Below are 27,384 nucleotides of genomic sequence, written 5' to 3' on the forward strand. Positions count from 1 at the left end.
GTTTTATATGCCATAAAGCCAAAATTTACCTTTTACATGGAAAATAGCTAATGTGAAGATGACCAAGACTTCGTGAACCAGTTCAAGCTAACAGCTAATATTTTTGGAAAGCAGCATTTAAGAACACTGTGTCACTACTAAACTCCACACTGCCCACAGTGCTGTTTGGGAGGGAATGAGCTCATGTTCCCTGGACTTCATCATTATTTACTTAGCCTCCACTTCCCACAATGAACTGCTTAGAACCATCAGAAGCCCCTAGTGAGGTCTTGAGAATTCAAGCTGGAGGAATAGAACAAACTTCTTCCTCCTCTTCACTTACTCATGCTGATGGTCAGCACTTTTTTTCAGCTCTAGACACTGAAACTAAATCAAAGTAGTAAAACAGAAAAAAAAAGAAGTTTCCCTCTCATGTCAAGTAAATTTTTGGGTTAGCAAGTGAAACCTTGATATCAAGATGAAGGATGACTCACAAAGAGATTCTACTATACACCACAGGAATAGTTAATATTAAAAAGACTGACACCACCAATGTTGGTGAGGATGTAGAACAACGCAATCCCTCATACAATGCTGGTGTATTTAATTTATTAATAACAGTATTCATTTAAATGGCACAATCATTTTGGAAAAAAGACTAGCATTTAAAAAAACTAAACTTTTATTTAAAGATTTATTTATTTATTTGAGAGCGAGCCAGGGCAGGGGGAGAGGGAAAGAGAGAATCTCCAGCAGAGTCCTGCTGAGCAAGGAGCCCGACACGGGGCTCAATCCCATGACCCTGACATCATGACCTGGGCCAAAATCAAGAGCTGGATGCTCAACCCACTGGGCCACCCAGGCACCCCAGAAAATTAAACTATTTGACCCAGCAATTCCACACCTAAGAATTTACCAAAGAAAAATGAAAATGTATGCCTACAAACGGTTGTACAAAAATATTCATAGTAACTATTGATATTAACTCTAAACTGGAAATAGCTCCCATCAATGGGAAAACAGATAACAAAACTGTGACATATAACACGATATCATTCAACAATAAAAGAGAAAAAAACTAAGGATATATGCAACAAGATAAATGAATCTCAAAAACCTGATGCGAGTAAAAGAATTCTACCACAAAAGAGTACATATGATTGCATTTATACAAAATTTCAGAACAGCTAAAACTAATCTATAGTAGAAAGTCAGAAGAGTAGTAACCTTTGAAGGTGGGAGAGGGAACTGAGTGAGAAAGGGCACAAGAAAACTTTCCAGGGTGATGGTAATATACTATGGCTCGGGTTACATAACTGTATGCATTTGTCAAAGTTTATGATTTGTGCATTTTATTTTATGTAAATATTTTCTCAAAAGAAAAAAACCATAATGAAACACTGAACTCTACTTATTTATATGCATACTTAAGTATTTAGAGGGAAATATATTAAAGCCTGCAATTCAGTTTGAAAAGTATCAAGAAAAATTAAAATGGAATGAAGGCTGGATAGATGGGTCAATCTGTGCTAAAGCAAGTAAAATAAAATATTCATGGTAGAATCTAGGTGGGGGGAAAATGAGTATTGAACATAGAATTCTCTGGCCCTGCTTTATGTTGGAAGATTTTTCACAATAAAATATTAGGAAAAAAGTAAAGAATGTTGGGAAACCACATGCCTACCAAGGGCTTAAAGAACAGAGTAAGTATTTTCCACATTAGAGAACATGTAGGCCTATTTCTTGTCCTGGGTTTTACAAGAGACTATGTTGAAGATTAAAATTTTCAAATAGAAATATGGTCAGTTATATAAAACTGCAACTTGATAAACGTTTTGCTCACAGATGTCCTAACAAAACTTATTTTTACTGTTCCTATGATGGACTGTTTTTTTTCATGGCTTTAAATGTTGCAGCTGTGTTACTTGTCATGACATTTTCCTGAGACAGAGCTGAGATAAATTTAAGGATCAAAGAGCGCCAAGTGATTTTATAGATATTATCTTATTTATCCTTGAAGTAGTTCTAAAAGACTCTAGTTGAGCAAGCACTATTATGTCCATTTTACAGACGGAGAAAACAGGACAGAGAAATTAAGGGATTTATTTAAGGTCATAGGACACAAATGGCACCTATAATAATAGTATACTGAAAGCTTACTATGTCAATTTTACTATAATCCTTTTATTTAATCTGCACATAAGCTTTCATTTTATACAGCAGGAAACCAAGGCTTACAGAAAACAAATAGGTTGGCCAAAGTGACAAATTCCATCATCCTAACTTCTATCTAATTAGCTAATGGGTTCTGAACATTTTTTCTACTATGACATATAGGATACATGTTCACAATCCTGTGGACATAACTGAAGTTATGCATAATTTTGCCAGGTACTGGTAATTCTACTGCTTCTCTTTTTCTCCAGAAAGCACAATGGAATGCAAGTAAGAGTGATAGAGAAATAACCTTGAATCTCTACCGATTTATATTTTACAAAAAGCAAATTATCTACAAAGTTTAGTATTTCAAGTAAAATGAGAAACAAATTACTTTGCAGTATTAAGACTGAGAATCTGCAATAGTCTGAATCTTCTAAGACTTTTCCTTGTATAGTAAGTATATCATGTTCCGGGAGACTGACCATCTTAATGAAGAGCAAGGTGTGATACAAATCTTGTAGCCTAAACTGCCCTCTCCAACTGGTTCTGAAGACCTATTTCAAACGTGATCATGCACCAGATGTCTCTAGGATTTAGCATGAATGCTACAGAGAATGCAGCCCCGTATTTTAACGAAGGCCAAGGTTACTCAGCTCTAAAAGATGTCTAAATAGAAGGTAAAGTAGCACAACCTTCGGTAATGCAGCCAAGTCATATCCCCTTCTTCTTTTTTCCCCCTCCACTCTCACAACCCTAAGTTCTGTAGAAACTCTGTAATACTTAGCCTTTTTTTCTAATACCCAGCTATATCAGCAGCACTACAGGTGTTAAAAACCTAACCCTTACTGTGATATTAGGAGATGGGGCCTTTGGGAGGTGATAAGATCATGAGGGCAGAGACCTCATGAATGAGGTAAGTGCTCTTATAAAAGACCCCAGAGAGCTTAGCTCTAGACTCTTCTGCCCTTGAGGACACAGCAAGAAGACAGCCATCTATGAATCAGGAAGCCGGCCCTCACTAGACACTGATTCTGCTGGCATCTTATCTTGGACTTCCTATCTTCTACCAGAACTATGAAGAATAACTTTCTGTTTGTTTATAAGCCACCCCCCCCCCGCGCCGTCTATGGTATTTTGTTATAGCAGCCACAACAGACTAACACAAGAGATATCTATTCTCATTCTCAGAAATGATTTACGATGAAGAGACTTAGCCTGAAAATATTCCTCAGTCTGACAACCAGCTGACAAATTTAGTTGCTGTTTGTTCTTTATCACATTGTTTCTCTATTCTAGTTCCTTCTTTGTGGTCCCTACTACTTTTTTTAAGTCCATGATTAACCAAAGGCTCTACATAAATGTATCTCATTTGAAGAAAAAAAAATTAATTTTGATTCAAGAGGCAGAGGTGATTACTTTACAAATTAAATTCTTACTTTATGAAAAAAATAGAGCAATTCTTTAAAGACCCAAGTTATGTTGTATTTAGATATGATTTAATGTGCACACAATCTTTCACGAATAAATCTATATGTAACTTGAAACAATTTCTATAATATCTTGAACTTTTAAAAGAAAGCAAACAAAAACAATACAAATATATCAGAATATAATTTTTAAAATGTGTATACATAGTTGGCAGTTAAGACTTCTTTAAGCTACTCTTTCTTAAGAACCTACTATGTTCTGTGCAAAGAACCTGGCTCTGTGCAAAGGGCTTCATATGTATTGTCTCGTTTAATCTGCACACTGAGTATTCTTTTTTTTTTTAAATTTTTTAAAAAGACTTTATTTATTTATTTGACAGAGAGCGAGCACGCAAGAGAACACAAGCAGGGGGAATGGTAGAAGGAGAGGGAGAAGCAGGCTCCCTGACGAGCAAGGAGCCCAATGCGGGACTTAATCCCAGGACCCCGGGGTCATGCCCTGAGCTGAAGGCAGACACTTAACCAAATGAGCCACCCAGGCACCTGTCTTTCTTTTTTTTAAACAGATAAGGATATAGTGGTTTATGGAGGTGAAAGCATTTGCTTAGAGCCTTCTTTTCAGCAGGTCACCCTAATTAGGATTGTCTGATTTCCACAAGAAGGTCTATCTGATTGCAGAGCTCAACTCTTTCTAGTATACCACACAACATATTACAGAGTAGGATCTTTAATGTCCCTATGGCCTAAAATGCCAATGTTGGGGCACCTGGGTGGCTCAGTTGGTTAAGTGTCTGCCTTTGGCTTGGGAATGATTCCGGGGTCCCGGGATCAAGTCCCGCATCGGGCTCCCTGCTCAGCGGAGAGTCTGCTTCTCCCTCTGCTCCTCCCCCTGCTCATGCTCTCTCTCACTTTCTCTCTCTCTCAAAAAAATAAATAAATAAACTTTTTAAAAAATGTCCACAGTCACTCAACCTCTTGCTGTCTTCTTGTGATCCATCCCATCCTGACTGGACACCTGTCTGTGCATTCAGATCAGAAGAGACCATAAAAGTGAAAGTACATTATAAAAAGTCTGGCCCTTGCCTAGGTCTCTGGATAAGTTCATCTCTCTCTCCCCCTTTTTCCCCCTAATGTCTAGTCTAATTAGGTTTACCAGCACCATTTCATGCAATCACTGAAGACAAAGTCAGAGAACCCAACTGGTTATAGAACTATAAGGGACATAAGAAATTATTCAATCCAATTCTCTCTTTTTACAAATAAGTAAACTCAAGTCAAGATATGCCAACTTGGGGAGACGAACCATGAGAGACGATGGACTCTGAAAAACAAACTGAGGGTTCTAGAGGGGAGGAGGGTGGGGGGATGGGTTAGCCTGGTGATGGGTATTAAAGAGGGCACATTCTGCGTGGAGCACTGGGTGTTATGCACAAACAATGAATCATGGAACACTACATCAAGAACTAATGATGTAATGTATGGTGATTAACATAACAATAAAAAATTAAAAAAAGAGAGAGAGATGCCAACTTGCCAGGGTCACACTGCTAGTTGATGCAGCCATATCTATAATCAGATCTCTGACTCTATGTTATCTACAATATAAGGAGTTTCCATCTGAGGGGACATTTAAGATTTCTTTAATAATGTTTTTAAAATTATAAAGTAACTTCATAGTGAGAAAAGTACTAAAACTCCAGGAAAGTATAAAATGAACAGTAGAAGCCCCTTCTCTCCTTCTACCTTCTAATCTTATTTCACTCCCTGGGAGTAACCAGCATTAAATTTCTTGTGTGTTTGTCCCAAATTTTTCTGTATATGTATATGTACATATATTTGTGAAGAAATTTAAATATGGAACTCCAAAAATTATTCTTTCATCTCAGGCTGATGTTTTGCTCTGTATAATGTAGTCAACAGTCATATTATTAATAATATGCATAAGCAATATTACAACATGTCTCTAAGTTTGTAAAGCCTTAAGCTTGATATTCTCCTTAGGTACAGCTCACCTGTTTTCCAGATCCGGCATGCTTAGGTTTCTAGCAGCAAAGCACATTTTGAGAGGGATGACCTTCCTGTCCTTGGTGCTGTTCTGGTGTTTTGGAGAACCAGAGTCCTCACTGCCACTAAAGCTTGGTGATTGAGGAGATGCACCTTCCCATGGTAGATCTGATACTAATGATGGCTTCTTGATATATGGTGTTACTTCTCGGATGAACTTGACTACGAACAAAAATCAAAGAAGAAGGTTACTGTTTTCGCTTCCTGTGAAAAAAGACAACTGAAATACATACATACATGTAATATCTGCCAGGAAGTGAAAAAAGACACTAAGTTAAAGAGCCAGAACAGGGGCGCCTGGGTGGCTCAGTTGGTTGGGTGACTGCCTTCGGCTCAGGTCATGATCCTGGAGTCCCTGGATCGAGTCTCGCATCAGGCTCCCTGCTCAGCGAGGAGCCTGCTTCTCCCTCTAACCCTCTCCCCCATGTACTCTCTCTCTCTCTCATTCTCCCTCTCTCAAATAAATAAATAAATAAATCTTAAAAAAAAAATAAAAAAACAAAGAGCCAGAACACAGAATCTTAGGATTGGAGGTATTTTAAGGCTACCTAATCCAAATGAAATACCACTACTCTATTCTAAAAAGTTTAACTTCTGCACTTTTGCATGTATTTTTCCTTCTGCTTAGGACTCCTCTCTCTCTATCTGCCTGGTCAACTCTACTTCAGAGTCACCTCCTTAGCAACCTTTCCCGTTAACTCTCCAGGGTATTACTTAAACCTCTGTAACAACCTCTTAGCACCCTGGGTTGTAATCCTTTGCTAATACTTCCGTTCACCTGCTGGGTCTGAGTTCTTCGAGGGCAGAAAGTATGATGTATTCAGTCTTAGTATCCCACACCTAGGACAGTGTGTGCTCAATACATGTTTGCAGAAATGAGTAAAGAACAAATGGGGGCGTCTCGGTGGCTCATTTGGTTAAGCATCTGACTTCGGCTCAGGTCATGATCTCAGTGTCCTGGGATGGATCCCTGCATTGGGCTCCCTGCTCAGGAGGGAGCCTGCTTCTCCCTCTCCCTCTGCTCCTCCCCCTGCTCGTGCTTTCTCTCTCTCAAATAAATAAATATCTTTAAAAAATAAAAATTAAAAAAATTCCCCAAGATGTGAAAAAGAAAGAAACCAATGAACAATTAAACACTTGAATTATTTCCATAGTTGATCGGCCATGTGTGAATCTCCTGGTGACAGAATCAGTATCTCCTGAGACAAGGCCACTTAGCTTTAGACAGCTCAACATTCAGAAAATTCTTGAAACTTCCACCCACTGGTTTGCAGTCTACTGAAGCATACGGAAAGCACTCAACCTCTTTCACATGAGAACATTTCAATTATCTAAAAACTGAGATTATTTCTCTCTCTCTTCTCCCAACTAAGCTAAATATCTCTATTTCAATTCAATTCAGCTCAACCAATATTTTTAGCTACCTACCAACTGCCAGGAATTAGGCTACCCACTAAGAATACAGTAACAAATGAAGAAGCATGGACCCTGCCCAATCTAGTAAGGGAGACAGCTTTATAAACAGATCATTAAACAAATACAAAAATAAAGTGTATTCAAGGTAAGGTATTTTGATTAATGGTAGCCCTAAATTAAAACATAGCTTTTAGTATATGGCAAACTTTTTTCTTTTTAAGTTCAATTTTAAGACCCATAAAATACTTCTTTGACTTCAGTCATGACTGGCAACTGCTGTCATTTGAGGCATGGTGTTCTTGTTTCAAAAAACAGATAAACCGAGGATTATTAAAATTTCAAGTGACATTAAAAATGTAAATAGTTGAATGCAGAATGTAGTCATCACTACCTCTGCTATCATGATATATTATATCAGTATTCTACTTCCCTCTCAAATTCTTTTTTTTTTAAAGATTTTATTTATTTATTTGACAGAGAGAAAGAGCACAAGCAGGGGGAGCGACAGGCAGAGGGAGAGGGAGAAGCAGGCTCCCTGCGGAGCAGGGAGCCCAATGCAGGGCTCGATCCCAGGAACCCATGATCACAACCTAAGCCAAAGGCAGATGCTTAACCGACTGAGCCGCCCAGGTGCCTCTCCCTCTCAAATTCTACCGTGGTAGGTCATTAGAGTAGTATCATGGGAATTGAAAAACTAGAAAGATATAATTATTATCAATGCTTATCAATATCATAATAGTATTAATATTCTACAGCATTGGAAGCTTTACAAGCCGGGGTGCCTGGGTGGCTCAGTCGATTAAATGGCTAAGTCGTGATTTCTGCTCAGGTCATGATGTTTAACCAACTGAGCCACCCAGATGCCCCTAAAGGATTTTATAATAAAACATCCAGATTTCTTTTCTTTGTTTGTTTGTTTGTTTTGTTGGATAGGTTCTATTATTAATAAGTTGGGAAATATTTTGCAGATTTACTCCCCATGAGTCATATTTACAAGATATTTTTGTTGAAACAGGAGCTATGTGCAGATTAAACTGTTTTCCCAAAACTTCTTCTTCCTCTCCAGTCAATGGTTTATTATCGATGAATATTATTTCCTGCAAGTGTTTATCTTGGATTTTCTTGTTCCTCTTCATCAGGTCATCATCTCTGTAATCTTCTCGGTGGCTCTGGTTTGAGAATTCTTCCTCTAAGAACCAAGGCTCCTCTCCTTGCTCCAACTTGAAGATTACGGCTGGTTTGAAAATGCAGTTCCCCACTGAGACTAGGTTGTTTTAGTTCTCCAGCATCACATCTCTATACAGGGTCCTCTGAATAGGACCCATTTGCTGCCACTCCTCTTGGGTGAATTCCACAGTCACGTCCTTGAACGACACTGATGCCTGAGATGTGTCCATTTTCTGCTGTTGTTGGGAGAGTACAGAGAACTGTGACGGATAAGCTTCTGCAAGCTGGTCCAGTTTCCACTGTCACAGTCTGTGATAGCTTCTGGATGTGGTGACATCACCAAGTCTGGCTCTTTCTGGACAAGGTAAATAAGAACTGCTTCTGGTGGAGCAAATTAGGACCCACTCCTTTCTGGGTTCTTCTGCATGTTCTGAAGCTCTGGTGAGGGTGGTTCCTGTTAGATGAGCTCTTCTTCCAGGTGGGACTCCTGTCCCCAGGGCTCCTCTCTTCCCTGTCACACAAGAGCTACTTTGTTCCAGACGTTGAGACTTAAGCCTGAGGGCAAAAGGGCCCTCTTTTTTTTTTTTTAAGATTTTATTTATTGGGAGCCTGGGTGGCTCAGTTGGTTAAGCAACTGCCTTCGGCTCAGGTCATGATCCTGGAGTCCCGGGATCGAGTCCCGCATCGGGCTCCCTGCTCAGCAGGGAGTCTGCTCCTCCCTCTGACTCTCCCCTCTCGCTCTCTCTATCTATCTCATTCTCTCTCTCAAAATAAATAAATCTTTTTTTTTAAAGATTTTATTTATTTATTTGACAGAGAGAGACACAGCGAAAGAGGGAATACAAGCAGGGGGGGTGGGAGAGGGAGAAGGCTTCCCGCGGAGCAGGAAGCCCGATGTGGGGCTAGATCCCAGGACCCTGGGATCATGACCTGAGACAAAGGCAGACACTTAACCGACTGAGCCACCCTGGTGCCCCAAAACATCTAGATTTCTAGCAGCCCAATTCCCATCCCTGAAGGTAACCATTATATGGTCTTCCAGACATATGCTAGATATACTAAGCATATGTAAAAATAAACACACACATGTACATATGTATTCATACATACACTTCACATAATGGTAGTATATAATGCTTATTGCTCTGAACCTTGCTTTTTTTACTTAATAATACTGATAATAGTTTTTTATAAGCCCAGCATTCTGCAGCTCATTCTATAGCATGACGAGGTTATAGACCTTTTGCCTCAGATGGACCTGGTTCAAATACCAACTGTGTTTTCTATCTCAGAGTTACTTGACTGTTCTGAGGTCCTCACCTATAAAATTGAATTAACACTAAACAAGTAAAAGTAAAAGTTTCAGTAAAATAGTATGTGCCTTTCTTTTAAGTTTTTATTTATTTATTTAAGTAATCTCTACACCCAACATCACGATGCATGCCAGGTGTCCAACATGTCTTTTTTTTCCTTCCCTAAACTAAACAGTTAGAAAAGTTAAAAAATTTTAATAGCACTTAGTAGAAACTAGGTGAAATTATTGTCTTATAAGTTATTAAACAAGATCTGCTGAAATTAAGCATAATCCTAGACAATATAAAGTATTTTTTAAAATCCTAGAAAATATAATAATGCTAACGTCAGAATTTAGATATAGTTTATGTGTGTTTATATACGTGTGTGCCCTTTCTATGCAGTTATAATACATGCATTTCTAGGAGAAGGTAAAAGCTAGCTGCCTCAGGTCACCAAGGAGATTTTTTCATCCTAGAAAAATAAGCAAGACTGCAGCCAGTATATCCCTTGAATGGCTGACTCGGGCATTTCAATACATGCTTTAGTTCTGTGCTTTCAAGAGAGGATTAGATCACAAGAACTTCAGCAGAAATTCCTAAGTTTCCAGTCATGGCCAATGGCAGACTTGCTTTGTGAACATTTAAGGCAGTATACCAACTACTGGGCTACCAATCAGAGGAAATTAAGGGCATTCTAAATGACTACTCTTGAATATTATAGTAGTGTAAAAGGACCCTTCATGATCTACTCATTCCAATTTTAGTATATGTGCTGCCGAAGCGAGCACCTTCATGATCTACTCAGAAGTTCATTCAGTCACACAGTAGCATCACTGAACTGATGACTGCACATATATTTAAGACAGACACACATACACAGCCTATTTCATGGCCTTATGAAAGAGCAGCAGTTTCACTTGAATTGATGTCAATGATGCCCATACCCCAATTGAACTGGCCATCCATAATGGCTCAAGAACTGTGAATAGACATCTGTTTGTAATTTACCTGAGATTTGGGAGAGGTGGAAAGTTAACAGTGTTCTGTTCTAGTCCTATAATTAGACCTCTCCAGTTACCACAGTACTCTCACCTGGATACCTGGCTGGATTAGTAAAGACTCTACACCCCTACATGGCATTCAGTTCAACTCAGAACCCACAATATATTTCAGAATTATTTCATTTTTCCTGATAGTTGAAGATTATCCTCAAAATGTTTAATGAAACACTGATGTTTGCACTGTTTTAGGTACTTAGATGTTGAAGTTAATTTCCTTTCTTCCACGTACTGATCACTCTTATTAAAAATTAAAGAGTTTTCCCCTCACCCTAAGAGCATCACTATAACCCCTTTTCACAAGAGTGACAAAAACATATACATGTTCTGTTCACACATGTGGAAAGATGTCTGGAAGGATTTTCATAAAAATATCGATAGTGCTTATATGTAGGTGTAGGATCGCCTTCTTTTCTTTATACAGTTCTATATATTTGAAATTCTTATGAGTCCATATAACTTATACCCCCCAAAAAACACTTAAAAAATGAAGAAAACTTATTCTGAAACCTTGCTCAAACTTTTTTTTTTTTTTTTTTAAGATTTTACTTACTTATTTGAGAGAGAATGAGAGAGAAAGAGCATGAGAGGGGGTAGGGTCAGAGGGAGAAGCAGACTCCCCGCTGAGTGGGGAGCCCAATGCGGGACTTGATCCCAGGACTCCAGGATCATGACCTGAGCCGAAGGCTGTCACCCAACCAACTGAGCCACCCAGGCACCCACTGTTCAAACTTTAAACATGGAACCACCTTAAACTGAAATCTTGTCGAGACTTCAAAAACTATAATGCACTGGATGGGATCCAAGATCCAACTGATTCTTACTGAATTCCATGCTCTAATGAACAGGTTTATAGGAGGTCCATGTATTTTAATGAGGTACCCTGGGATCCTGGTTTGGGGCATTAGGCAGCATCTGATTTTGAGCTGAATGTCTTTTTATGTGGCTTTTAAAAGATACTTCATAGTGCAAACATAACTTACAGCTGTAAACACAAGTGTTCTAGCAAATCAATCCCCTCCCCTTCCAAATATCGACCTTCCATATAATCATTATTTTCTCCTTTATCTCTAACACTTATCTTTTTCTTACCTAATCTGGTGGCCTATACTATGAGCTTAAGTGAAACTAATGGTCAGACAATGTGGGGAGAATGGTGCCATTATTTTCCCCAGCTTTTGCAAACAAATTTGTCTCTGGGTTATCCTGACTGTGAAAGAGCTGGGTTGTCATTTCACTCACAGATGAGTTATGGTGACATCACTGTTAAAGTATTCTCCCACGAGGTTTCTCCTCAACCTCATCCCAAGCTCCTCCTCCATCAGGAATCTGATAGATGGTCACCAGAAACATTAGGGAGGAATTACTTTACTTTCAGTAAAAAGCCTTTTACATTCTCAACTTGCAGGTGTCTTTCAGCTCAAGTATCCTGTCATTTGGGGTTTGAGGAAACTGCATAGTCTAGGGATTGTCGACATAAACCCTGAATGTATTCAGAGTGATTATGGTTTCACTATACCTTTCCTTCTTTTTTTAAGATTTATTTATTTATTTGAAAGAGAGAGAGAGAGAGAGCACGCGCATGCACGTTCTCGGAGGAGAGGAACAGAGGGAGCATCTCAAGCAGACTGTCCGCCAAGCCCGGAGCCTGAGGTGGGGCTTGATCCCAAGACCACAATCCAAGTGGGGCGCCCAACCGACTCTGCCACTCAGGTGTCCCTATACCTTTCCATTTTACAGTAACATTGCATATTCACTAATTTACTGAGCTCCTGGTACATGCCAGACCTGTTTTAGAAACTTAGAATAATAAATCCACAAACAAAGAATGCAAAAAAAAAAAAAGATAAATGTAATTAGTAAATAAATTATATTCTGGAGAAACAAAACTTATGGTCACATAAAAGCCTATATGCAAATGTTTTTAGCAGCTCTATTTGTATGTACCCAAACTGGAAACAACCCAAAATTCCTTCAGTGGGTTACTGAATAAATTGTAGTACAGCCACAGAATAAAATACTACTTGGTGATAAGAAGTAATGAACTACTGATACACTGGGCAACTTAGAGGAATCTCAAAGGCATTATGCTGAGTAAAAGCCAGTGATGAAAGGTTACATACTACATGATCTCATTATTGAAAAGACAAAAATATATGATTAAGAGCAGATCAGTGGTTGCCAAGGTGAGGAATGGGGAAGATGTGATTCATTCTTTGGAGCTTGGAACTGTCCTGTATCAGAATTATGGTGATGGTCACAATAATTTATACATGTGTTAAAACTCACAGAACTGTATGCCATTAGAGGGGAAAAATGGCAATTTTACTGCATAATTAAAAAATAAGAAAAAATAAGTAGGGGTGCTGGGTGGCTCAGTGGTTAGGCATCTGCCTTCGGCTCAGGTCATTATCCCAGGGTCCTGGGATCGAGCCCTGCATCAGCCTCTCTGCTCAGTGGGGAGCCTGCTTCTCCCTCTCCCACTCCCCCTGCTTGTGTTCCCTCTCTCGCTGTGTCACTCTCTGTCAAATAAATAAAATCTTAAAAAAAAAAAGAAAAAGAAAAAATAAGTAAATTTATAATAGGTTATAAGATGTTAAGTGTTAGGGGAAAAAAACAGTAGGGGAAGGCAGATCAGGAGTACAACAGGGGGGTCAATTTGCAATTTTAAATAAGGTGGTTAAGGTAAGCCTCATTAAGAAGATGTTTGAACAAAGACTTAAATTAGGAGGTAGGGAAATCAGTCATGTGGATATCTGGGAGAAGCATTCCAGACAGGGAGAAGAGTGTTAAAGCAGTAAAGAAAGCCAGTGTGCCTAGTACAGGGTAATCAAGGGAGAAAGAGTAGAAAATGGGGTCACAGAGATAATGGGGGTAGGAGGCAGATAATGTTGGGACTTTGAGGTCATTGTAAGGACTTTTGGCTTTTACTCTGAAGTGGTAGGACATAGAGAGGTTTTAAGCAGAGGAGTGACATGATCTAACTTGTATTTTAATCATTTTCACTACTATATGGAAAATAGAGTGAAAGAGGGCAAAGGTAAAAAGTAGGAAGACCAATTATTCGAAGTGAAAGATTACGGTAGTGAGACCAGGGTGGCAGGAATGAAGGTGGGGAGAAGTGGTGAGATTCTCTACTAAAGGTAGACCTACTTAGATATTCTGACAGATAGAAATGCGGGGGGTGAGAAAAAGGGAGAGATTGAGGATGATTTTGAGATCTTTCCCCTAAACAACCGGAAGGATGGAGTTGACATCAAGAGGTTTAGGAAGAAAGATCAGTAAGTTGAGACCTATGTTAAACAACCAAATCTAGTTGGGAGCCAGATACATGAGTCTGCAGGTTAGGAGACAGGTCTTAACTGGAGCTATAAATTTGGGAGCAATTGGTGTATGACTGCCATTTAAAGCCATGAGACTGGAAAAGATCACTGTATCAGTCAGGGTCCCAGCAGCAAACGAATGCACAGGATTAATTAAGAGACAATTTATAAAGGTATGGGCAAGATGTTAGGGAAACTACAAGGGAAAACAGAGTGTGATATCCTGTTTACACACCTAGGCCTAAAGGGACCAGGAGAGGAAGTGGCTGGTTACCAGACCCAGGGGAGTCCTGTACGGGACTGACTCAAGAGGAGCAGCGACCTTTAGTCAATTCAGCCAGTTTGGAGCCAAGGGGATAAATGCTCCAATTTCACTTTCCTCCTTCTTTCCCTCCAGTGTCCGGTTGGGACTCTACATTGGCCAAACTCAACAAAAGCCAAAGGTCAAAGAAGCTTGTTGATATAATTCCTGCAGGTCAGCCTCCTGGGAAAGAAAGCAGGTAGAGAAGGAAGAGTGAACCTAGAGGGGCAAATGGAAGACAACCAGCACGATCACCAAGGGAGTGAGTACAGATGAGGAAGACGACCTTCTACCGTTAAAGGGCTGGGGAGAAGAGAAAGAAAAGTAAAAGAGACAGTGACTTACAAGACACAAGTACTCCATAGAAATACTGACCTAAAATAGTACCAAGTTTACCCAAACTTTAAATGCCATGCTTTGATCTTACTAACCCCAACTTGATTCCTTCCTCTCTTTACCACATTTTGGAAAAAAAAAAGAAAAAAGTTTATGCTTGCTGTTTTTATTTTCTCCTTTTGCTCCTTAACCTCTTCTGAATAAAACTGCATTCTGAAGAGTCACTAATGTTTTTTTACTCACCCAATCTAAATTTCTCAGTCCTTATTCTTGCCCATTCCAACATCTGACAGTGTACTCTATCAACTATTTTTTATCCCTCCTATCTGTCACTTTATTTTCTAATGCCTTGTTTTTCCTCCTATATCTACAATGTAGCTGCTCCCACATGCTCCAATTTTTGTACTTTCTTCTCACTTTATCCTCTAGTCCCCCTCAACTTTCCATGCTAGATCCCTACATTTAACATAGATCTCTATAACCAGTGTCTCTTGTCAGTCCCAATTCCTTCCACTTAGGTGCTGTCCCAATCCTTCAAAACCACCATATCCAACTTCATTATCCTTAATCTTCTCCTGTGTGCATTGTTTTCATTGTTAGCATTAGTATCAACATCTTTCTAGCCAATCAGTATCTAAACCAGTAGTATAAGTACAGCATAAAGACAGACCAGAAATCAGTATCTAAACCAGAAAGTACAGCATAAAGCCCAATAATCTGTATTATATTTTGGATTAAAGACCTAAGCGTGAGACCTGAAACTACAAAACTCCTAGAAGAGAACATAAGCAGTAATTTCTTTGACATCAACCATAGCAACATTTTTCTAGCTATGTCTCCTAGGGCAAGGGAAACAAAAGGAAAAATAAACTATTGAGATTACACCAAAATAAAAAAGTTTTTTGCACAGTGAAGGAAACAATCAACAAAATGAACAGGCAACCTACTGAATGGGAGAAGATATTTTCAATTGGTACATCTGATAAGGCGTTAACATCTGAAATATATAAAGAACTTACAAAATTCAACACCAAAAACCACCCCCCCAAATAATCCAATTAAAAATAGGCAGAGGACCTGAACAGACATTTTTCCAAAGAAGATATACAGATGGCCAAAAGACACATGAAAAGATGCTCAACATCACTAATCATCAGGAAAATGCAAACCAAAACCACAATGACATAACACCTACACCCATCAGAATAGCTAGAATCAAAAAGACAAGAAATAACAAGTGTTAGTGAGGATGTGGAGAAAAATGAACCCTTATGTACTACTGGAGGTAACGTAAATTAGTACAGCTACTGTGGAAAATAGTATGGAGGTTCCTCAAAAAATTAAAAATAGAAATACCATATGATCCAATAATTCCACTACTACTTACCCCAAAGAAAACTAAATCACGAAAAACACTAATTTGAAAAGATAGATGTACCCCCATGTTTAGCGCAGCATTATTTACAATAGAAAATGAAGCAATCCAAATGTCAATTGATAGATGAATGGATAAAGAAAATGTGAGATCGATCTATCTATTATCTATCTATCTATCTATCTATCTATCTATCTATCTATCTATCTATCATCTATCTATCTGTAGATAGATGTATCTATAATGGAGTATTATTCAGCCACACACAAAAAAGGATGAGATCTTGCCATTTGGGACAACACAGATGGACCTAGAGGGTATTACGCTAAGTGAAGTAAGTCAGACAGAGAAAGACAAATACCATATGATTTCACTTATATGTGGAATCTAAAACAACAAAACGAATAAATAAACAAAAAGCAGAATCATACCTATAAATACTGAGAACAAACTGATGGTTGCCAGAAGGGAGGGGGATGGGGGAGGGGCAAAATGGGTGAAGGGGAGTTATGGAGGGCTTCCAATTATGGAAGGAACATCGTTTTGTGTGTGTGTGTGTGTGTGTGTGTGTTTTAAGATTTTATTTATTTATTTATTTATGAGAGAGAGAGAGAGAGAGAGAGAGAGAGAGTGCACAAGCAGGGGGAGCGGCAGGCAAAGGGAGAAGCAGGCTCCCTGCTGAGCAAGGAACCCGATGCAGGACTTGATCCCAGGACCCTAGGATCATGACCCAAGCCTAAGGAAGATGCTCAACTGACTGAGCCACCCAGGCAGGATGGCTTTTTTTTCTCTTTAAAAGCAGGAAATCCATGTCTCTTTATACTTTCTTTCCCTGAAGACATGGGAGGAGTGATTTGTGAGGTTGTGTCAGTGAGGAATTACATGACGATCACCTGAACCTCAGATCTGATACAAATTTGAGTTACAATTCTTCGGATTCGCTGTACCATCATTTCCAAAGTCATACTCATTTTCCCATTATTGCCCTATCATTTAACCCTGTGAAGTTAGCTCATTTGTCCATGCCAGTCACCAGGAGGAAAATATTCCCAATAAAGAACCCAAGCATGTCCTCAGAAGCAGTACCTGTGCTTATAATATGTGATTTCAGTATTTTCTGGTTAAAAAAAAAAAACTGTAGTTTATATTGGTTCTGAGATTTTCAATTCATTTCATTACTCATCTTTCCTTCTCCATTTTATTTTTTTAAAGATTTTATTTATTTATTCATAAGAGACAGAGAGACAGAGAGAGAGGCAGAGGGAGAAGCAGGAGCCCAATGCGGGACTCAATCCCAGGACCCTGGGATCATGACCTGAGCCGAAGGCAGACGCTTAACTATCTGAGCCACCCAGGCGCCCTCCTCCATTTTAACCCAAGGCCTTACCAAGTCAAATAAAAGTGTTGACCTAACTTTTTCAAGGATCTCAAATTATTATTGGAATGACAAGGAGAACTCAAGTTTCTTCTGGAACCTCTGAGCTGCAGTGGAATGAGTCCAAATAAGCCAGAAATAAGGTAGCTCTGAAATTGTGTCCAGCAGTTAAAATTTCAGGATTTTCAAATTATGGCCTTTTATAATAAATTTATTCAAACTGGCAAGAAAAGATATATTTTTTAGGCTTCAATCAAATTCTAACATGGATATCTATTACTTTTATACAGAAGTATTAGCTTTCACACTTACATATAAGCATAGAACAAAAAGCTAGATTGAAATAATTTGGGTTTTTGGATTGTTTACTATATAATTTCTCCTTGCTAGTTTTCTCTAACTACTAATCTTACACGGTAAAACTAGCCGTGGGTCATTTATAAAGTAAATATTTTTTAAGTGAATTTAAAAAGTGATTTTCTTTGGAATGTTTCCTCAAACTAGAAAAGAATATGCAAGCTTTTCAACTTTTTATAAAAACAAGTTTTAGGGGTGCCTGGGTGGCTCAGTCGGTTAAGCTTCTGCCTTCGGCTCAGGTCATGATACCAGGGTCCTGGGATTGATCCTGCATCAGGCTCCCTGCTCAGCGGGGAGTCTGCTTCTCCCTCTGCCTCTCCCCCATTCCCCCCTGCTTGTGCTTTCTCTCTCTCATGCTCTCTCTCTCAAATAAATAAATTATTTTTTAAAATTAAGTTTTAGGGGTGTCTGGGTGGCTCAGTCATTAAGTGTCTGCCTTCGGCTCAGGTCATGATCCCAGGGTCCTGGACTGAGCCCCACATCGGGCTCCCTGCTCAGCAGGAGGCCTGCTTCTCCCTCTCCCACTCCCTCTGCTTGTGTTCCCTCTCTCACTGTGTCTCTCTCTGTCAAATAAATAAATAAATGTTTTAAAAAAAATAAGTTTTAAACAACTTAGGTTTGCATCTTTAAATGTTTTTGTAAGGAGATAGCTACCAGCAAACTTCCCTGTAGAAAGTGCCATATAGTATGTGTGTTTAAAATCCTTTATATAACTAATCCAAAACCTGGGAGACACTGTATCTGAAAAATTACTTCAAATTATATATTTTTCTCTTCCTTTTGGTATTAAGATTTATGTTACTTTCTATGGCATATCTCTGTTGTTATAAGTCATTTCCACTTTTAGTACTTCTCCCTCCCCTAATTAAAAAAAAAAGTATTGCTTTATGTGAAACAATGTTCCAATCTGTTTCAGACCCTTCTGCTTGCACACAAAGCAGAGAGGACTGCTGACAACAGTAGAAAAGTCTTGACCACCTATAGGATTAGAAAAAATAGAAAGATAGGACTTTATTTAATTTCATTTCCACTGAAACAGAGGCAATGAGAAAGGCAATTTGTGTAAGAAGAAACAGGCTGGTTAGGAATAATTTATATTGCTTCTCAGTCTCCTGCTGAATAAATATTAAAGTAGAGGCTAGGTTTTTTTAGGAAAAAAATGAACCCTACCATATTTTAAAAAATATCATAAAATGACTCATACACTATAAAACTAAGGGCCAAACTAAGGGTATCAGAGTTGCTAAGTGCCAAAAGCAAGTTCTCAGTTTTATATTTAAAAAATTATATATAGATTTAGTATGTCCATAAAGGGAGCAAGAAAATATGCCAATTAGTTAATAGCAGTTATATCTGCATTGCAATTATAGGGATTTCTATTTTTGAAGTTAACTGTTCCTATAATGTTTGACCTTCTTATAATAAGCATGTTTTCTATAATAAATAATATTAAAGTTAACTTTTAAATACATGCTATCAGTTAATAAAAATGGATTAGAAAAGTAATTTCAGAAATAGATTCAATAGCAGAAACAAGACAACAATGGGGTAAAGTCACAATTCAATAAACGCTGAAAAAAATGGAGTATCAGTATGGAATTATCTTAGATCCACAGCTCACATCCTATAATGCATTTGCATTAACCTACAATTGATGCCCTTGGGATCATCTTTGTAGAATCATTAAAGTATAAAAGCAGAGCAATAAACTTTAAAGTCAAATACTCTCCATTCAAGTCTTGATATTACATTTGCTTTTTGGGAGTTTTGAAGCACCTAATTAACCTCTGGGCCTCAGTTTCCTGATTTATAAAACATAAAAGACTAACCCCCTCAACGGCTGTTGTGGGTATTAAATGAAATAATGTATGAAAGGTACCTAGGCCAGGGCTTGAGCATTGTAGGTACTGAATATTGGTGTGTTTGTGTGTGTGTACAATTAATATAATATACTTAGGTGGGAGTAGAGTTTAGTGGACGGAGTCTAAGATTTGAGTTTAAATTGACCAGATTTGAATTTCAGTTCTGCCAATTATAAACTTTGTGACTTGGACAAATAATTTCACTTCTCAATTTCAATTTCTAATCCATAAAACTCTAATATTAACCCTCATGCCAATTTTACTGAATAACTGAGTGGATTAAATAAGATTAACTAATAAAATAAAAGTAAACTGTGAGAGCCTGCCTGGAAGGTAGTAGGCATTGAACAAAAATGAGCTACAGAATGGGATTATTATGCAACTTTAATACTAATTCTTTTTTATTTTTTAAAAAAGATTTTATTTATTTATTTGACACAGAGAGCGAGAGAGAGCGACAGCACAAGCAGGGGGAGCTGCAAAGGAAGAGGGAGAAGCAGGCTCCCCACTGAGCAGGGAGCCTGATATGGGGTTCGATCCCAGGACCCTGGGATCATGACCTGAGCCAAAGGCGGACGCTTAACCACTGAGCCACCCAGGTGCCCCAATGCTAATTCTTTAATGACTATCTGGAGATGGTAATGAAGATATCTTCAGAAAAAGAGCAAGTTAATTGTTCTTTGTCTCCCCTTTCACAACAAGACCAATTTTGACAGCACATAGCCTTCCTCATTTACATTCCCCTAACACTCCACAAATCACTATTATGGCACTTGTCATATGTCACCGTTTCTGTTTTTCTGCCCATCTTTTCCACTTGACCAAGGTACACTGAGGGGATTAAACTCAAGACACCGTAAAAGCCAACCATAATTACAACACATCTGTTTTACAGTGTTAATCTATCCATGGTTCTTTTGGCTTTTCCTTCTAGACACTCTTCAGAACCGTGCTGCATTTTATGCAGGGCTATTTAAGGCCCTGAACCCATTCCCTTGCACATTCATGAGGCAAAATTCATGTATTTTTCTTTTTTAAGATTTTATTCATTTATTTGAGAGAGACAGCACGAGCAGGGGAGAGGGGCAGAGAAAGAGGGAGAAGCAGGCTCCCCGCTGAGCAGGGAGCCCCAAGCGGGGCTTGATCCTGGGACCCTGGGATCATGACCTGAGCCACAGGCAGACACTTAACCGACAGAGCCACCCAAGTGTGCCAAAATTCATGTATTTTTGTAGTACATACACAATGTTTCTGTGACCCTGGCTTGACATTACATTTCCTTTTAACCTTTTAGAGCAAGTTGTACCCCACTCTACATGGCCTCACTATAACAATATGCATGCTTAGTTATTGCACAAATGAATTTTACACATTAGTCAAAATTTGGCTGTACATTGATAGTGTTCATAGCAGTGATCACTAACACACAGAAGATGCACTAATAAATACTGGTTAGATGAAGTATGAAAATTTCTGTCACAAATACAGATATATTTTTGTAGTCCTAATTTCCCTGTCCTGTTGAATCATGACACATACTTATGGCTTGGGTAAGAAAATCCGGTTAAAAATTGTTGCTAATGGTGGGGCATGCCTGGCTGGTTCAGTCGGTGGACGATATGACTCTTAATCTCAGAGTTGTGAGTCCAAGACCCATGTTAGGTGTAGAGATTACTTAAAAATAAAATCTTTAATACCGAAGAATTCACAAAGTTTGTTTCTTGCATACCCTCTTTGAAAGAATTACTGGAGGATATACTTTAGCAATCTAGGATAACCATAAACACGTACACACAATATATATTACCTTCTTCCCACAGCAAGAGTTAAAAAGGAAAACGAAATTAAAATGCCACATTTCTGCCCGGGAGGATGGACCGTGAACAGTGTACTTGGGGAGTAGGGGAAAGGAAGGTTACAGACACTACTTAGATGCTGGTGAAGTTAGAGGGTGTGTTAAAATTAGTGTTAATCATTGTAGTTTGTGCAAGAGTAGGCTCTCTAAACTACTGGGGAGAGGGAGGGAATCTGTCATTGTAACCATGGGGACAGGTAGGGTGAAAGTAATAGAAAAACACAGGAAAAAAGATGGCAGGATAAGTTAAATAGGGAAAATATGCAAAAGTTGGACTTTTGTCACAAGAAGGTACTCAATTTTAGATTATTTATCATGATGTGAATCTTGAATCTTTATATTAAACCTTTTTCCTTTGAAAAAAATTTAAAAAATAAAGTCTTTTCAAAAATTGTTGCTAATAGCTACAAATTAAGCCTTTTGTAAATATTTGGATAAAGGATCTTTGCTCAACATTGTTATATGCCTTTTGAATATGTGGGACATGGTCACGCCCTGTGTATACTGAAAGTTATCACATAAATTCTGTACGTATGATCTTTGCTGAGGTTCTTAGCTAAATTTGCCACTAGAACTAATCTGTCATTAGAACAAAATTCTCCTTAATAAACTATGACCAATTTAAACACATGGCTTATGGGTGCACAATTAGCTTTTGCAGTGTCATAAAAAATTAATCCTATTGTGAGAGGTCAATAATGGATTAAAACATTCCTTTATCAGTAAAGAAAATCCTTGCTTCAATAAACTCAATAAGCTTTTATTTATTCCTAACATTAATGATAAGAAACAATTTTTTTCATCTTAAAAACCATGTTTACCCCTTCTCATCAACAAAGAACTGTCTCTTATGTATAAAACATGTAGGATATTTAAAATGTCTGATATACAGATTTTGTCCTCACACTGTTTAGTTGAGAAGAAAAAAGAAAATATGTACCCCTCAAAAGAGCAATTAATAAAGTAGAAATTATAAAAAACAAAATATGATAAATGCTATAAGGGAAATACAAATAAAATGTTACATATAATTGGATGTAACAAAAACAAATAAAATGAAAAAACTGAAAAATACTTAATAAAAATACTAATAAAATAACATTTTCCTACTAGACCAAAAAAAAAATTCTAGCTGTTTAAGCTCAAGGAAATCCTTATCCGTATTTTTGTTGCTAAGTGGATGTGTCCTGGACTAGCTGGACACACCGGATGGTTTGTTTAGATCAGCACCTAAGTGATAACTATAGACGGAAACACAATATTAACCAAGCACAATAGCTGTGTTGGAGGGGTCAGCAAGCACTCCATCCTGCACATCCAGTCAGAGTTACCACTGGGGAAGGAGAATGCCATCCAAGTTTCCATATCTTTAAAGACTTTGTAATTTTTTTTTATTGTACAAAAGAACTGCTATTCGTAACTGCCAAGCTTTTGTTGTCATTAGGGATTTTCTGACCAAATTGGCAGAATTAACTGAGCTCAGGAAAAGGAGAAAAGACTAAGACGCGTTCATATTCTTTTCCTCATTCTTATGTAACTAAGCTAAGGAGTCAGTTGTAGTAGACTGAGCATTGTTAGACTTAGAAATCAGCTGGTGGGGTGCCTGGGTGGCTCAGTCGTTACGCGTCTGCCTTCGGTTCAGGTCATGATCCCAGAGTCCTGGGATCGAGTCCCACATCGGGCTCCCTACTTGGCGGGAAGCCTGCTTCTCCCTCTCCCACTCCCCCTGCTTATGTTCCCTCTCTTGCTATCTCTCTCTCTCTGTCAAATAAATAAATAAAATCTTAAAAAAAAAAAAAAAGTAAGAAATCAGCTGGTGAATGCTGTGACCATGAAAAGGAAGCATCACTTCTCTGGCATTCTTGCTAACAACACGTAAACTCAGTCTATTCATGATAAAGCAAGAGACAAATCCAAATGGACAGACATTCTACAAAATGATTCCAATGATTCAAAAATGAATACCACATAGGGTTAGTTAACAAATCTATCACCTCGGGTGCCTGGGTGGCTCAATCGTTAAGCGTCTGCCTTTGGCTCGGGTCGTGATCCCAGGGTCCTGGGATCGAGCCCCACATCGGGCTCCCTGATCCGCGGGAAGCCTGCTCCTCTCCTACTCCCCTGCTTGTGTTCCCTCTCTTGCTATATCTCTGTCAAATAAATAAAATCTTAAAAAAACCCAACAAATCTATTACCTCACATAATTACATTTTTGTGTGTGTGGAGAGAAAATCTAAGCTCTACTCTCTCAGCAACTTTAGAGTATGTAATACAGTATTGTTAACTATAGTTACCATGCTGAAAAACAGATCCCCAGAACTTATTCACCTTATAATTGGAAGTGTGTAGCCTTTGACCAACATCCTCCCATTCCCCCCACCTACTTTTACTTCATTCTTAATGAGCCAGAGTAAATTTGAGGTGTGAGAATAATGATGAAACTGAAAAATACCATCATTCTAGAGGTATCTGTATATACTTCCAAAATTCCATTAAGGTAATAATATTATAGAGCAGCTCTGGCCATGAGAGGGTTTGCCCTTGCAATTGACAGCCAATCTGTGTTATTATTAGCTTCCTATAATCAGTAAGAGTGTTTATCTTGAGATTATATTTATCTTTACACATGCTAAATCCTCCACTCTCTCTCTCAGAGATTATTCCAGGGAAGGAGATTCAACAAGGTAGTAAGTACACATGAATTACAGACGTATGCTCAATATAGCTGAAATAAATTACCATATTTAGAGATTAATGAAATAGCTATAAATTTCAAGTGTATTATGTTTGGCCTCCTACACAAACACACACTCTCTCACACATGCACACACACATTCATCCAGAGTGTCCTGGGGACAAACACTAATCTAAAAATAAATAACTTAGAAAATTTTAGGGCTAGAAGACACCTTAGTGATAATTCAGTCCAACCTGTTCATTTTTAAAGCTATGAAACTGAAACCCTAAGAAAAAATGAGGCTCAAAGACAATAAAACTTCTTCCAAGTCACAGTCTGTGGCAAAGCCATGGCTAAAATCCCATGTCATCTTTTCCTGAGTACATCCTCAACTTTCAGTTTGGTTTTTTAGATAGTGTAAAATTGTAACTGGCTGGCTAAAAATCCTGCAGAAGGGTACATGTTATTACTACTACTTTACGTTAACATATTTTAAAAACTCAGGCCAGAGTCCTTTCACCTTGTTGTAATTCACCTTTTCTATCAGAGATCAATATTTAACTCACTAGTACCCCTCCTCTGAAAGCAAATGCTGCCTTCTCAGCCAGCAGAAGCAGTCAAAGCCACTGTCCCCTTCATTCTCATGGCCATGGCAGCAATGGCAATGGCACGGGGAGAGGGTGGTTAGACTAGTGGTGCAGTAGCCCTAGCCAAGCTAAAACTAAATAAGAAGCATGATTTAAGAATACAATTTTTCATTTTTATTTTATTATTATTATTTTTTAAGTAGGCTCCATGCCCAATGTGGGGCTTGAATTCATGACCCTGTGACCAAGAGTCACATGCTCTACCTACGGAGCCAGCCAGGCACCCAAGAATATAATTGTTCAAAAGAAAGTTATTACTTTTTGGAAAATATCGTGCTTCAATGTCTATCCCTTCAGAACTGGTGATATTCACACAAGTGTCTCAATTACATTTCTTTAGATTTCAGTTTCTTTGTATGTAAAGCCTATCCTTAGGGGGTTATTGTGAAGATTAAATGAATTAAAGTATGGAAAAGGATTTTAGAAATTGTAGAAGCCATACCAATTTGAGATACTACTGTTATTACCTAATGCAGATTTTGACAATCATTTCACCAGGTTCAGAAATTAGCATGGTACATGGCAAAAATCAGGTGCTCAGTGTTTATTAAATGAATTAAGTGTACAAACCTGGCGAAGACCTCCTCCCAAAGGCATTATCATATAGCATAATGGATTACATGTGGTGGGAATTCAGAAATAGACCATTGTCCCTTTCTGAGTCTGACCTATACACGCCAGACAACTACTGGGAGGGCTAATGAGATAAAGCTCACAAAGGAGACCAGGGCTCTGGGAAAAAAGGTCCTCTCAGGACCATTCTTCTTGAATGTATAAGCCTGTCACACAAAGGACACAGAGCAAAATAAAGCTGAAAATTCAAGCAGTAATATAGCCCCTTAACAGTGGAGAAAATTGTTGGAATTATTCTTAAACTTGGATTATTCTGCTGAAATGTTCAGTGAGTGAATAAAATGTTTTGATATTATACATGCCATCCTTTATAAATGCCTCGGTGCTCTAATTTTACAATTATGTTTTTATTTTCTGTTGGTGAAAATCCCAACAGTAGAAAGTGTGAAATAAATACTATCTCAGCAACAATGCAAAGAGGAATCCTGGAATGAGTAGGAAAGCATACACATATGAACCATAATGGGTTCTTCAGTAGGAAATGCCTCCCTTTTTTATGTGGGTTAAAAATAAGAACTGGGGGGCTCCTGGGTGGCTCAGTCGTTAAGCGTCTGCCTTCAGTTCAGGTCATGATCCCAGGGTCCTGGGATCGAGCCCCACATTGGGCTCCCTGCTCCGTGGGAAGCCTGCTTCTCACTCTCCCACTCCCCCTGCTTGTGTTCCCTCTCTCGCTGCGTCTCTCTCTGTCAAATAAATAAAATCTTAAAAAAAAAATTGTTAAAAAAAAAGAACTGGAAGAACACAAAAATACTAATTCAAAGGGATACATGCACCCTGATGTCTATAGCAGCGATGTAGCCACATTATGGAAACTGCCCAAGTGTACATTGATCGATGAATGGATAAAGAAGTTGTGTGAGATACCCACCCACACACAATGTATACATAATGGAATATTACTCAGCCATAAAAAGAATGAAATCTTGCCTTTTGTAATGCATGGATGGAGCTAGAGAGTATTGTGCTAAGTGAAATATGTCAGTCAGAGAAAGACAAATACTACATGATTTCACTCATATGTAGAATTTAAGAAACAAAACAAATGAGCAAAGGGAAAAGGGGGGGACAAACAAAGAAACAGACTCTTAACTATAAGAGAATAAACTGATGGTTACCAGAGAAAGGTGAAAATAGGGTGGGTGGGTTGGGTGAAATAGGTGATGGGGATTTGTTGTGCTGAGCTCTGAGTGATGTATGGAATTACGGAATTGCTATATCGTACACTTGAAACTAATATAAACACTGTATGTTAACTGGAAGTTAAATAAAAACTTAAAAAAATAATAAAACTGGAAATCTCTGAAAACTCGTATGTTGGGCTCCCCAGCCTCATGCAAAAATAGAAATGCCCAGTTATTTTTCTCTTGTCTTCTTTCTCAATCATCCACACTCTCCCCAAGAGACAATGTGATTCCTTCTGCTCACATAAAATAATTCTCACTCTGCAAGAACTTCTGTACTTCATACATCCAAAACTGTGGCAAGATATTGAACTCCTAAGACCCTCAAGTCAAGAAACTCCATTCTAATATGAACACAGCATATTTTAATTTATATTATGGGTAAATAATTCTTATTAAAGGCTAAAATAGAGGTTTTTTAGAATTCTATTTGTGCTGAAGACACAACACACTGAACAAAAATCCTAAGTATTTTTTATAGTATAGCTTATTGGAATAAGGAAGAAAAACAAGAAGTGCAGAAGTAAGAACATAAGAGAAAATAGGTGTAAAGCTCTCATGGTGTTGGACAGTCATTTTCCCACTGAATAAGCACTTACAGATCAAACCTATTTGAGGCAAAATACTGGGAAACATAAGCTGAATAGAACACATTCCATGTCTTCAAGAAGCTCAAAATATAAGAGAAGATATAAATATGCAAACACCATCCTTACTACTCACTTAATGTCGTGTGTGCCAAAAAGAGTTATGTTTTATGTGTATAATTCCATTTAATCTCATAACAACCCTATGAGATAGGTACATTACTCCCATTTTACAAATGGAAACCAAGGTCTCAGAGAAGGTAAAAAAACAAAACAAAACAAAACACAAACTTGCCACTTGACACTCTG

General features: G+C 38.2%; 1 protein-coding gene and 1 pseudogene across 2 annotated transcripts in view; both read right to left on the reverse strand.

Moving 5' to 3' along the window:
• Positions 1-27,384, reverse strand: part of SNTB2 (syntrophin beta 2) — a 109,691-nt gene that overhangs the window by 54,105 nt on the left and 28,202 nt on the right. The window contains exon 2 of the mRNA XM_027618739.2: positions 5,579-5,792. Within this exon, the coding sequence (XP_027474540.1) occupies positions 5,579-5,792 (214 nt within the window). The remainder of the gene's footprint in view (positions 1-5,578; positions 5,793-27,384) is intronic.
• Positions 6,392-8,494, reverse strand: LOC113936223 (annotated as a pseudogene). Its single transcript, XR_004819752.1, has 2 exons — positions 8,021-8,494; positions 6,392-6,424 (listed from the first exon to the last, which is right to left on the reverse strand). The product of XR_004819752.1 is annotated as a zinc finger protein 510-like (transcript).

Source organism: Zalophus californianus, chromosome 17 (assembly GCF_009762305.2).
Source record: "Zalophus californianus isolate mZalCal1 chromosome 17, mZalCal1.pri.v2, whole genome shotgun sequence".
Classification (NCBI taxonomy): domain Eukaryota; kingdom Metazoa; phylum Chordata; class Mammalia; order Carnivora; family Otariidae; genus Zalophus; species Zalophus californianus.